At 42.1% G+C, this 13,707-nt stretch overlaps 1 protein-coding gene across 1 annotated transcript in view; it reads left to right on the forward strand.

The window, feature by feature from the left end:
- Nucleotides 1–13,707, forward strand: part of CWC22 (CWC22 spliceosome associated protein homolog) — a 210,619-nt gene that overhangs the window by 133,626 nt on the left and 63,286 nt on the right. Inside the window, exons 12-13 of the mRNA XM_082260918.1 lie at nucleotides 4,351–4,432; nucleotides 10,840–10,900. Coding sequence (XP_082117044.1) covers nucleotides 4,351–4,432; nucleotides 10,840–10,900 — 143 coding nt within the window. The remainder of the gene's footprint in view (nucleotides 1–4,350; nucleotides 4,433–10,839; nucleotides 10,901–13,707) is intronic.

Below are 13,707 nucleotides of genomic sequence, written 5' to 3' on the forward strand. Positions count from 1 at the left end.
GATCTCTTGACGTGGACTATGATGCATAGCTTTATATGAGGAGTCAGGAGCATCTTGAACCTATGACTCGTCAAAGTTCCAGTAAGTTTGTCTTAGGGCTACGTTCCAGGGATGTCATCTCCTAGATGTTGAGTGTGTTGGGATAGCTGGTTGTTGATATTGATCCTAAGCTCTGTTGGAGGTTTTTCAACCCTTTTGCCTTGGAGGAAACCTTGGCAAAATGTTTGAGATCTCGAGGAACCTCGAAATAATGTTCATATCTGCACCTCACGGAACATTGGTGTGATCAGCAGGCTGTTGATATACCAACCAATATTTTTAAGAACCAGCATTAAATAATAATAATAATCTATAATTGGATCAGGACACACGACAGGGCACCTTACAAGGGATCAGGGCACACGGCAGGGCACCTTACAGGGGATCAGGGCACACGGCAGGGCACCTTATATGGGATCAGGGCACACAGCAGGACATCTTACATGGGATCAGGGCACACGGCAGGACACCTTGCATGGGATCAGAGCACACGGCAGGGCACCTTACATGGGATCAGGGCACCTTACATGGGATCAGGGCACACGGCAGGGCACCTTACATGGGATCAGGGCACACGGCAGGGCACCTTACATGGGATCAGGGCACATGGCAGGGCTCCATACATGGGATCAGGTCCCATGGCAGGGCAGCAGTTTCCTTCATAGGTAAGTGCCCGTGATCAGTCCTCTTCTGATGCGCTCTTCCCCCACCAATCCCTCCTGTCCATTCCAGGTGATGTCACATGCAAGCACCTGGGATAAACAGGAGGGGGCGGGGCGGGGCTGGCAGGGAAGAGTGCTCCACAGATAGCATGATCACATCTGCTTACCTCTGTAACTCTGCATGTGTCAGCAGAGGGGATGTGATCTACCAGTCAGCTGCCTGTGACTGACAGGAAAATTGCAGCGGAACTCTAGAATTCTGCTGAACCCCGCTTGAGAAACCCTGCTGTATTTGGATGTTCATGCCTTTCTACCATCATAAAGTGAGGAAATCCACCTTCTTGCCTACTTGTGTATTGAAGCTTCCCATATATGTTATCCTTTAAGTCATGCTGACTTCATGGGATCTTATCCTTGGTTACTTAGGTAGACTCAGGAGTCACTGTTGCCCTCTTTGAAAATTCTTCTGACCTTCTCTATTCTCAGGGTTCTTCCCTAATAGTTCTCACCTTTAGAATCACTTGAATTGGAGCTTGTCCTTTTTCCACTTAGACTGGTTCTGGTCTTTCCTATGAGGACATCATTCTTAAGTTACTCTCTCAGTTCCAGTTCTTACAAGGGAGTTCTCTTCCCCTTAACCACGGTTTAGGTTGTGAGTCTTTCGCTGTAGGGAAATTGTTGTTTCTTCCACTCTTCTAGTTGGATCAGCTTGATCATCTTCATGCTTATGGTCTCTGGTTGGGTGTCTCTTTCATGTCGAGACATTCTTTGCTGTTTTTATGACCATTCTGCTTGATCTCTGGTTATCTGGTGTAGTTCCCCATCTTTTCTTTTCCTGGCTTTACTACCCATCTGACCAGTAGTTTGGCCTTATTTAGGTGTCGTTTATACAGGCAGCCCTTGATCAGCAGGCACTTCCAAGTTCTTGTTCATGTTGGGCCTGTTAATGGTCGTTTACTGTCACCAATCTCAAAACTGGACATCTTTTGGATGTTCCAACAGTTATTCACTTCTGTGTCCCTCGATGGGCAAGAAAGAAAATGTTTTTGTAATCAATATAAAATCCTCTTCTTGAAGTCCAATGATGGACACAGGTAATATCCCTCTGTTTAAAATCATGCTCTCGGTAATGGTACAAAGTTGAGGCATGTTGGTTGTAAGCTGTTCTACAATTTTAATGTTTGCCAGTGTCCAAACCTCCTATAGGCAACAGTGTAACCTGACCTTTAATAACTTCAGTGGGCTCTATGAAAAGATAAAAAGCATTGTACCCGAACTACAAAAATCCTATTTCTGGTCTTTTACCTGCAGTTTTAGGTTGGTTGCAGTGTTTTTTTTTTTCTTTAATATTCTGTCCAGCGTTTTTTCAGTACTTTTAGATCATCTAAAATTTTGTGCAATGAATATTAAACCCTTACTATTCTTAGATTTTTTTGGGGTTCTTGCCTCAACTTCTGTAATTTGTTATAATGTTTGAAAATGAAAACCAATGACTAAACTTCCCACATTAGCATAGATTTTATTAAAAACTTTTTTGAGGTGGTAACTTTTTTTTTTCCAAATAGTAATACACATAGAGTGTCTCTTATTTTGTATTTGTAGCCTTGCAGTGAGTGTGCAATCTAGTTATATAATAGTGGTTGCTAGTGCAGATAGCTGGCAGACAATAATTGGTATTGGGAGCTGCCATGTTATGTGCTTGTCTATGGTAGGCTGCCACGGAGAAAATATCTGGAATATAAATTATGTAAGGGACTGAAGTAATATGGAATAAAGATGACCTCATCGCCCAAAACGGTTTGCCTCAACTTTTTCAACTTTGTTTTTCTGTCCTCATTTATGTCTAGATTCATTGCGACTGTTTACTTGTAATTCAGGCTGTCTAGCAGATGTCCTAAATTGACTTTTATTATTGAAGTTTTTTTTGTAGAAAAAGGAAAACATGGGACTTTAAATACTACTAGTCTTGATGTTTGAAAATGTCTGAATTAATATTTGAAGCCCAATAACCACTTGCCTACCCCCTAACTGGGAATGTCTGTCAAGATTTTGATATTAAATACCGTTGTTATGGCAGCAGCTAGTTGCCATAACCCTGGCTTCGTTTTTTCCCTTAGGTGGCCGGCTTTCTGATAAAAGTGATCCCAGCAGTGGATTCTCCACAAGATCAGTTTTATAGGCGGCAGAAGGAGGAGCACCCTCCTGCTGCTTCTGGGTCGTTTGCAAGCTTACCAGAGCCGTCAAAAAGCCCGTAACCGATCCAATGCGGCCCGTGGCTAGACAGAAAGTCGAGTAAGTGCAAGATACTCCCCATTTGGCTTAATGCCCTTGGAGGACCAAGGTGACCTCCTGCGTCTCTTCCTGGTTCTTGGGCTTTAAGACATGATTTTTTTTTTTTATGTCAAAGTTTTTTTTTTTTCTGTTTTGCTTTTAGCGGTAAACAAGAGATCTGTCATGCTAAGACCCCGTTCACACTGGGGTGACCTGTCAGGAGACCTGTGGACCCGTTCTAATAGGAGCGACACAAGTCGCTCCGACTTAGAAAAAGGGTCCGGAGCTTCTTTGGGGCGACCCAGAGCAACCTGCATAGACTTCAATGTTATGAAGTCCGTGCCGGCCGCTCCGAGTTCGCGGTGCGAGCAGCGCGCCGCGACCTATGAGGTCGCCCCGGCGAGTCGGATCGCCCCAGTGTGAACGGGGCCTTATTTCTATTACAAGGGATGTTTACATTCCTTGTAATAGGAATAAAAGTGATAATAAAAATAAAGGGAACAGTGTAAAAATAAAAAGTAAAGTAAGAAAAAAAAAATTTTAAAGCTCCCCATCCCTCCGTGCTCGCGCGCAGAAGCGAACACAAGTGTAAACAGTGGTATCGACACAGTGAGAGCAATAATTCTAGCACAAGAACTTCTCTGTAACACTAAACAAGCAAGCTGTAAAAATGTTTAAAGCATCGCTTTTGGTGATTTTATTGGTATTGTTGGTAGTATTCCACAAGTGTGCTCAATTTGCAATGCATGTTTGGTATCTATTTACTCGGCATAACATAATTTTTCACATTTGTACAAATAAATTGGGGTAACTATTGTTTTTCTTTGCCCCCCAAAAAAATAGCATTTAAAAGACTGGTTTGCAAATATAGTGTGACATAAAATATTGCAGCAACTGCCATTTTATTCTCTAATGTCTTTGCTAAAAAAAAGAAATATATATGTATGTATGTTTGGGGGTTCTAGAAAATTACTGATTTGTACTTGTAAACAACAGATGTCAGAAAAAGGCTTGGTCTTCGAGTTGTTAAAACTTGGCTCGCGTAGCAGAAATAAAAATGGGGCAAATCTACTTTGGATTACACAGGTCTTTCTTTAACCTTTTTAGGAATAAGAAGTATTTCCCTCAAAGTTGTTTCTACATTCGTAAACTGTGTTGGTACTTTTTAACATTTTGCATACTTCTTGAGATATCCAAATTAATTATAAATTAATTGATTGATGTTCTTTCATTTTTGTTTACCTTAGTGTGTGTAGGTAGAACTTTTAATTTAATTTGGCAAACATCTAATATATTAGATTTTTTTTTTTTTTTACTGAGAAGTTTAACATTTTGCTGTGCTGCCACTGAAGTAAATGTCTAATTTTCTTTATTGTAGGGGAAAAAATAACCATTCATGATCAAACTGAAATTAACTTGGTATCGTTTCGCCGAACAATATATCTTGCAATTCAATCAAGGTAAGGTTTTTAGCTCACTGAAGTCAAAAGGATTTTTTATTTATTTTTTTAGTTAATATTTTAAAGATTTAATTTTGCTGTTTTATATAACTTGTTGATCTTGTACATTCTGTACCTAAAAGTTTTTGCTCACCCTTCCATAAAGATTGGGCAATCCCCCAGCACAGTTGTAGCTAGGCATGCCAAGAAACCACATTTATTAAATATTCTTGCCATTTGAAAAGTGTTCAGAGTGGTCACGTGAAGCACATGTTTCTTTTTCTGCCTTTTTCTGCCTTTCACTGGATGGTCCTCAATGATGCATAGAGCATGGCTGATGTGGTAGCGTTTGCACTGCTGTCTGCATTATTACATTGTTAACCAACAAAGTAAGTAGTATACTGCTCAAGGTAACAAAACTCCTCTACTCCACTGCTACTGCATATGAAATGGGTGCCAGCCCTGCATGCATCAGAAAACCTGTAGTAGGAAAAAGTACGGATGGCCGCACTCCAATGAAATCACCTTTATATTAATCCATTTATTAAAACGACAATCCAAACTTCAAAATGGGGGCTAAGAAGTACAGCACAGCTAACGCATTTCACACCCTAGTGCTTAATCATACCTAAAATGGTAAACTGGAGCGTAGTTGTATATACATAAACCTACGCAAATGGATCAAATGCAATTGACCTTAAAATCAAGATAACCCATGTGCAGCTGATAGAATACAAAATGCAGGTAATTGATAATCCTGTTAAGAGAGCAGGACTACCCGTTTAACCATTTGTTGTAAAACCTATTAAAAAGATTTAAAACCTAGACAATTTAAAAACAAAACAAAGACAAATACCAATATGTATTCATTATAGTCAATGTTAACCCTTTGAGCTCCGGAAGATTTTACCCTCTTCCTGGTGAGGGCATTTTCGCTATTCAGCACTGTGCTACTTTAACTGGCAATTGTGTGGTCATGCAATACCGTAAGCAAATTACATTTTTTATCATTTTTTTTTTCACATAAATAGAGCTTTCTTTTGGTGGTATAACAAAAAAATCTTACAATTTTGAGGAAAAAAATAAATAAAAAAATGTTCTACTTTCTGTCCTAAACCTATCCAATAAAATCTAATTTGTTCATAAATGTAAACCAAAATGTATTCTGCTACATGTCTTTAAAAAAAAGTTTCCCAATAAGTGTATATTAATTGGTTTGTGTGAAAGTTAATTCTGATGTACTGTCGACCTATCTCAATGTCTCCTATTTGGTCTAGCTTTTTGCATCTTTTTTTCTATTTACGGTATTTTTTTAAAGCATGGCACAGAACCTATTCAGAAGCAAAAAAAATAAAAAATAGCATCTGGCTTTCAAACGTGTGTGATCGGCAAAAAGCCTGGATCAAAATAATGCTGGTGTAATGGCTTTTTGTGACCGTAAAATGTACTTATACCTACAGATGCTTAATGGAGCCTACCCATTCCTATAACTCTGCTGCTTTTCTGCAATGAATGTATCTGATTTCATCTGAAAATCCCCTAATGATTTAACAGGCTCTACTTTCCTGGGAGGCAATTTTCAGATTTTGCAAAATGTATTTTATAGCTTTGTTAACTTTCCAGCTGTACTTTTTTACATTTCTGCCAAGCTTGCTGCACTGATCCACATGCTTTTACTATGGACGGAGCTGTCTCCAATTTTTGTTGTTTTTTAGACTTCTGTAACCATGCTTTTACCTTTCATTATGTATAATTTACAGCTCAACTGAATGCTTTTAGCATAGTTGCTAGGTATTAATCTCCCATTGTCCTACAAAAAGCAGTATTTTAGCACAGGGATTATGTTATAATATGTAATCTGTAGATAGTCAGTTAAATTGGTAGCCAAGGTTAAAACAAGGAGGGTTCTGTGTACTAGAACACGGCCTGATCTCTTTGTGCCTCCCACTACCGGCTAGTGAACTGTGTAAATATTTAAGGGGGAATTGGCCTCATTCTGCTGCCATGGCATAGACATCCATAACAGTGGAGATGGATGCATTTAGCTCTGCAACCAACATGTAACTGAATATCCTAGAAGTCTCAGCCTCATTTGCAGATATGCAGCTTAAACTTTGCAGAGCAGGCATTGATGGAGCACACGGTACAGCAGGCATTAGGATTTTAAACAGATTAAAGGAGATGTACAGCCAAAGCTCATTTGACTGCACATCCTTTATGGATCACAGTAGTGCAGTTCATTCTGCATTCCTGTGACCCGTATTCAACAGAGAGCAGGCTGAAGTCTGCTCTCTGCTGACGTCACAGATGTCGATCCAGGCACCGTGTCGTCATGACTATGGATTCAGGATCCATCAGGTGAGAGCCTGAGCTGGCTGCTCCCCGCCTCTCCACAGTCCAGCGCTCCAGTCAGCAAGGAGGGGGCAGAGCAGAGAGCTGCTGACTGACCGTCAGCAGCTCTCTGCTCGGGGAGCTGTCAGAACTGAGCGATTGGGGGATAGATGCAGAATCGGACTGATGCTACATCCACCTAGGATAGTATAAATGGGGAAGAAAGTCAAACTTCTCTTTTAAGGCCCTGTTCATACACCTGTGCGTGTCCTGCATTTTACTGCACTAGAGGAACACAAGTCACCGCTAGGACACACTGAAAACAATTATTTTCTATGTGTCCTGTTCGCGCTGCAATGTATCCCGAAGATGTAGTGCAGTGCACTGCAAAAAAAACACACGAAGGCATTGCATGGCACTGTACAGCAGCACAACACACTGTGCTGCAATACAGTTACTTGAATGTTGTCACTTTTTGCACTTCAGATAAAATTGACACAAAAAAAAAGGGGACTGCTCTAAAACGCACATTACACCGCCCCCTACTGCCAGCTCACTGCAGCCAGAATGGAGAGCTGCCTGCACACTAAACGGCTGCGGTTTAGTGTGCGGGCAGTGTGAACAGGCTCCAAATTGTGCATTTTTTAACCATTTCATTTAGTAATACTGTTAGGACTCTTTGACAATATTGTTCTCCCAATGCCTGTTTTCTTGTACTGGGTTAATTTACCACACAGCTCACACTCATAAAAAAGTGACAGCAGAGTAAAAAGACCAAGTGGTCTATTAAGTTTGACTCATTTTATTTTGTTTGAATATACTGTAGACCCATTTTTGTCCCAAGCATGTTTAAATCCATGTACTGTTGAATCACTACCGCTGCTGGAAGTCTGTTCCAAACATCAACTGCTCCTTCAGTAAAATAATACTTTCTAAGATTAGTTTTAAACCTTTCCTTGTTTGTCTCTGTGTTCTTGATCTGAGCTTCATATTAAAAATACTGCCCTCCTGAACCTCACTCTTAATGTATTTAAAGGTTTCAGTCATCTCTCCCCTCTTCCTTCGTGCTCCAAACTGTACATAATACGTTTCTGCAGTCAGATGTGTTTATCCCTCAGGCCTTTCACCATTTTTGTTGCCCTTCTCTGGACTCAAGGTCTCACTAAAGATCTATATTGGGGAATCAGAATCTCCTGCCTCCTGCTGGCGACCCCTCTAGCGATACCTTCAGTTCACTTCTCCCACTGCATGGCCAAATTCTTTGCCTATTTTGCAGTCATCTGAAATAAGTAACCTCAAATCTTTTTTTCCCTCTATGGTTCTTGCCAATACTGTACCCCTAATGTTATACTCAATCAAGAAATTATTTTTCCCTTGGCACGTTGTTTTACATTTAGAAACGTTGAACTGCGCTGCTTTGACCAATTTTCCAGCAATGCTATGTACAGAAACCTCCAGGTATATCAACCCTATTGCACTCCTTTGTGTCATCAGCAAACGACATACCTTGCTCGTCAAACCTTTAATTATATCACTTACATATAGATTGAATCAAACAGGACCTCGTACAGAGTCTTGTTGGTATAGCACTAGTGGCTGGTTTCTGTTCCTGATCCCGTGCCCGCTGTCACAGGGAAGTGGGGGATTCGAGGGACTACTTCAAAATAACATGATACATGTTACACCCTTAGGCTCCATGTACACGGGACGTTAGAAAAATCATGCTGCAAAGCTAGTTCTGACGCCGGGAAAAAGCAGCTGTTAAACGTGCTTTCAGTAGCTTTTTCCATTTGCGTTATTGCATGTTTGGCCACGTTGCTTTTAGCAGCGTTTTTTCTGCCTCCATTCAAAATCAATGGTTCCCTATGGGAGCCTATTGATTTGAATGGAATTCGCACCGCAAGTCGGATCAGGATGATCCGACTTGCGCTGTGAGAATCTTGAGGGGGAACTCCACGCCAAAAATGGGAAAAAAAACTGCGTGGGGGTCCCCCCCCAGGTTCCAAACCAGGCCCTTCTGGTCTGGTATGGAATTTGAGGGTAGCCCCATGCCGAAAAAACGGCGTGGGGTCCCCCCCAAAATCCATACCAGACCCTTATCCGAGCGTGCAGCCCGGTAGGGCAGGAAGGGGGAGGGGATGAGCGAGCGGCCTCACCCCCCCCTGTACCATACCAGGCCACATGCCCTCAACATGGGGGGGGGGGGTGCTGGTGCTTTGTGGCAGGGGGAGCTCTGCACCCTCCACCCCAAAGCACCTTGCCCCCATGTTGATGAGGACAAGGGCCTCATCCCCACCAACCCTGGCCGGTGGTAGTGGGGGTCTGCGGGCAGGGGGCTCATCGGAATCTGGAAGCCACCTTTTAACAAGGGGGCCCCCAGATCCCGGACCCCCTCCCTATGTGAATGGGTATGGGGTACACTGTACCCCTACCCATTCACCCCATAAAAGGCAGTGTATGTAAATAACGACAGGAGACGTTTTGGAAAGTTTATTAAAAATCTTCATCTGTTCTTCTCTGCTCTGGTCTTCTCCCTCTCCTGGTCTTCTGCTCCTTTGCTGTCCGCTCTTCTGCTCTTTTGCCCTCTGCTCGGCTCTTCTCTTCTTCTTCCTTTGGTCCTCCTCTGACGATGTCTCCGGTGATTATGCCGGTCTCTGCAGCTTGTTATATAGCCATTGTGTGCGTGGCCGCCAGATGTCATCGGGAGGTCCCGCCCCTTATGTCACAGATGACGTCATCTGTGACATGAGGGGGCGGGCCTCCTGATGACGTCATCGGAGGCCACGCCCACAATGGCTATATAACAAGCTGCAGAGACCGGAGACCGGCATAATCACCGGAGACATCGTCGGAGGAGGACCAGAGGAAGAAGAAGAGAAGAGCTGAGGGCAAAAGAGCAGAAGAGCAGGAGAGGGAGAAGAGCAGAGAAGAACAGATGAAGATTTTTAATAAACTTTTTAATAAACTTTCCAAAACGTCTCCTGTCGTTATTTACATACACTGCCTTTTATTGGCTGAATGGGTAGGGGTACAGTGTACCCCATACTCATTCACATAGGGAGGGGGTCCGGAATCTGGGGGGCCCCCTTGTTAAAGGGGGCTTCCAGATTCCGATTAACCCCCTTGCCCGCAGACCCCCACATCAATGTCCTCAACATGGGGGCAAGGTGCTTTGGGGTGGGGGGTGCAGAGCTCTTGTTGAGGGCATGTGGCCTGGTATGGTACAGGGGGGGGGTGGGGCCGCTTGCTCTTCCCCCTCCCCCTTCCTGCCCTACCGGGCTGCACGCTCGGATAAGGGTCTGGTATGGATTTTGGGGGGGACCCCACGCCGTTTTTTCGGCATTGGGCTACCCTCAAATTCCATACCAGACCCGAAGGGCCTGGTTTGGAACCTGGAGGGGACCCCCACGCAGTTTTTTTTTTTTTTCCATTTTTGGCGTAGAGTTCCCCCTCAAGATTCTCACAGTGCAAGTCGCATCATCCTGATCCGACTTGCGGTGCGACTTACATTCAAATCAATAGGCTCCCATAGGGAACCAATGATTTTGAATGGAAGAAAAAAGACGTATAACGTGGCTGAACGTAGGTTCATCACGTTTGGTCACGTTCGGCCGCGTTTCTGCGTTTGAAACGCCGGGAAACACACGTTCGAACGCAAATAATTGCGTTCCAAAAAACGTCCCTGAACTCAACTGCCTGCAAATGACTGTAAACGACCCTGTGTACATGGACAGATAAGATAAAATGTAGATGGGTTCAGGGGCTTCTGATAAAAACGCCCAACTGCTCCTAAACGGCCATTTACAACGTCCAGTGTACACGGAGCCTTAATACGGGTATAACATGTTACAAATCCTGGTACTTATCCTTAATTGATGTACTGACGAGAATGGAGCTACATTACTTTGTGTCTGTTAATGATTTTTTTTTTTTTGCCAGGGGTTCACTATAAAACAGGCCAAAGGTATCATGGATACTCATGGCAAGCATCCGAGTGATATAGTATCTATTTTAAGTGTTGTGAAGTGCAGGGCTGAGCTGTGCCATGGTGCCCATAAATCATTTGGATTCATGTTTATTTTCATTTTCTTTTCCAGTTTAGACTTTGAAGAATGTGCTCATAAGTTAATAAAGATGGACTTTCCAGAAAGTCAAACGGTAAGCCACATACACTCATGTTTTGTTTAACAATAACCTAAAAATTGCAGTTTTGCCCCTATGATGGAAATGTAATTTCCATTGATATTAATGCTATGTGTAAAGTGGATTTTATGTGTATTTTATGTATTTTCCTAATCTGAGTAAAAAAAAAAAAAAAAAACTCAAACCAGAAAGCCAGTTTTTTAAAATATCTTAATATCGTTATTGGTGTACTGGTATATAAAAATTATTTGCGCATGCCGGTAGCTCAAAGATTTTTTTTTTTTGGTGGGGGGGAGGGGTTAACTTGTTTTGATCTGATGTAAAATGTTCTAATGTTTAAATGCTCTGCAAATGTGCATCCATTAATTTCAAAATTTCAATATTGATTCTGCCTTTAAAGATTAAGTGGCAATATACATTTTATATAATCATATATTGGATTGAATTTCTAGGTAATAACAGTATAACTTTAAGTGGTTCATAAATCAAAATTTTTTTTACCCTAATGTAATAATGTAAACAATGTCCCACTACTTGTTTCCTTCCACCAGCAACCCCTCCCACCCCCCCCCCCCCCCCCCCCATCCTCCACGATCCAGTACTGTGTCCACCTATAGCCCCGCTGTCCTCACTTCCTATTCTCACAGGAGACACTGAAAACAGCAGAAGCAAAGCTGTGTGTCTATAAATGCACACAGCCAGGCTTGGTATTAAACCCACATGGGTGCCCTCTCAACACACGGCTTGCTGAGGGGCACTCAGAGAGGAGTGGAGTGCCCCGTGGGGGTCTCCAGAAGAGGAGGTAAGGGTCCTTCTCTGCGCAATTGCATTGTCCAAAAGCCACTGTGGACCAAGATTGGAGAAGAAAGTTATAGGATTATAGCGCCCCACTATTGGATAAAAGTCCACTAATGATGAGCTTTTTTCCATTCAAGATCAGACACAGGTTGTATAAAAGGCCAATTTGTTTCCGTGGCTGACATTTCCCTTTGATCAGAGTTGTAATTGATATTAAGTGTATATCAATATACCATATACAAAATTTGCTAATATACCATATGAAAAAGGAAAGCAATCAAACTCATTAAAAGTTTAGTAATAATATAATAAAGATAACATAACCTATTCTGTTTAACAAATTACATTGTAAAAGACAAAGATAAAGGAGGACTTTATATATAGCATTGTAACAAAGCCAATTGTAAGCAAAACAAAGCTCGATTCCCACAACTGTGATGCGATTCTGACATGATATGAACTGCGATTATGAAGTTGCGACTTTGATTGCCTTTTGGATGTGATTTTCATGTTCTGTGGAGCCAAATCACACAGTTAATCACACCAAAGTAGCACGGGAACCTTTTCCAAAATCGCACTGCACTAAGTTACTTTGATGTCACCAGGCACCATAAAAATGTTTTTCCTTGTCATGCGATTCAAGTCGCATCTGAAATCGCACTAGTGTGAACCAGGCGTAATAGAAAACTATTCGATTTAGCAGTGTGTTGTTGGCTTATAGTCCTAAAGAGAAGTATTGTATTCACCTGCATATGCAGCATCAGTCCGATACCTCCTCTAAGACTCCCCCCTCTAAAAATTAGTGATAAAAGATTGCTCAATTCTCAGTCTTCAATGTGCAGAAAGGCGGTCTCACCCATGCTCAGTTGCTCTCTATTTTTAGGCACTGTGCAGAATTTGTAAAGGCCGATCTGCTGACAGCCTAAATATTTACTGCTGTTTAGGGGCTGTGGGCTTCAGTAAAATGGCGGCCTCCAAATTAAAGAAACAAGCGCAATGCTTGAGGTAATTTGCAGCAGCACACTCATTTTGATATCATAATTATTAATGTGGAATGTATGTTCCTGGTTTAAGAACATTAAGATGCGATAAGTTCACATTACTTCCAAATGCTTAAAAATCAATTGTGATAACTTGATTAGATCTTAAGTAGCAAATGTCTTATCAGTTTATCACGCTTAACTTTTATCAATAACATTGATGGCAAGAAAAGCTGAAAGGTTCTAATCATTTCCTTCTCTAAAGCCTACTACACAGGCCGAATGTTGGGTGACATCGGTCAGTTCAATAAAAACCCACCAACATTTGGCCTGTGTATGGCAGCTGGCCTGACAGAAGCCAGCCAGGCTTGCTGGAAAACTAGTAGTCAATCGACTCCTGATCAGCGATCTCCGCCAAAGGCTGAGAGTGCTAATTGGAGTGCTTTGGTGGGGGGCTGTCCCCCTGTCAGAACACAATAGCTCAGCAGGGGAGATCACTGTACTAATGTTGAATCATTCTGTGCTGTGCAGCTACAGACCCGGAAATGTCGCTCTGACTGTGATTGGTGGTGTGCAGTGTTGGCTTCCTGGTGGGTTAGGACTAGGATCCCGAACACGCCTGAACCCATCTTTATGGTTAAGATGCACTTTAATAACAAAGCCTACAATCTGGTTGCTGGGACCAATACACTTCTTCCCCTCCCTTCACCATTACAGACTATTTCTGTCATTCTTTCTGTCTTAGACAGGTGTCTTTATTATGACTAAAGACACGTACACTTTAACACCTGTTCCGCCATTTAGAATGGTATTTGTTCCCTTTCCAGGGAAATATTTGGTTATACTTCTTTCCATGTCCCATTTGATTTGAAAGAACTTATAATAAGGTGTTAATTGTCTGTACTATTTACAGCCTGCTGAGTGTACCGTGTCGTCTTCACCTAATTTCTTACATGTGCTTCATTTATTTATTTTGAAGGGTTATTCCACAGGAAAGTCTAAGTAAGACTTCCTCATGTCACCATATAGTTCATTGCCAGTCCA

The sequence above is a fragment of the Pelophylax lessonae genome (assembly GCF_965119305.1).
Source record: "Pelophylax lessonae genome assembly, chromosome: 6".
Lineage (NCBI taxonomy): Eukaryota > Metazoa > Chordata > Amphibia > Anura > Ranidae > Pelophylax > Pelophylax lessonae.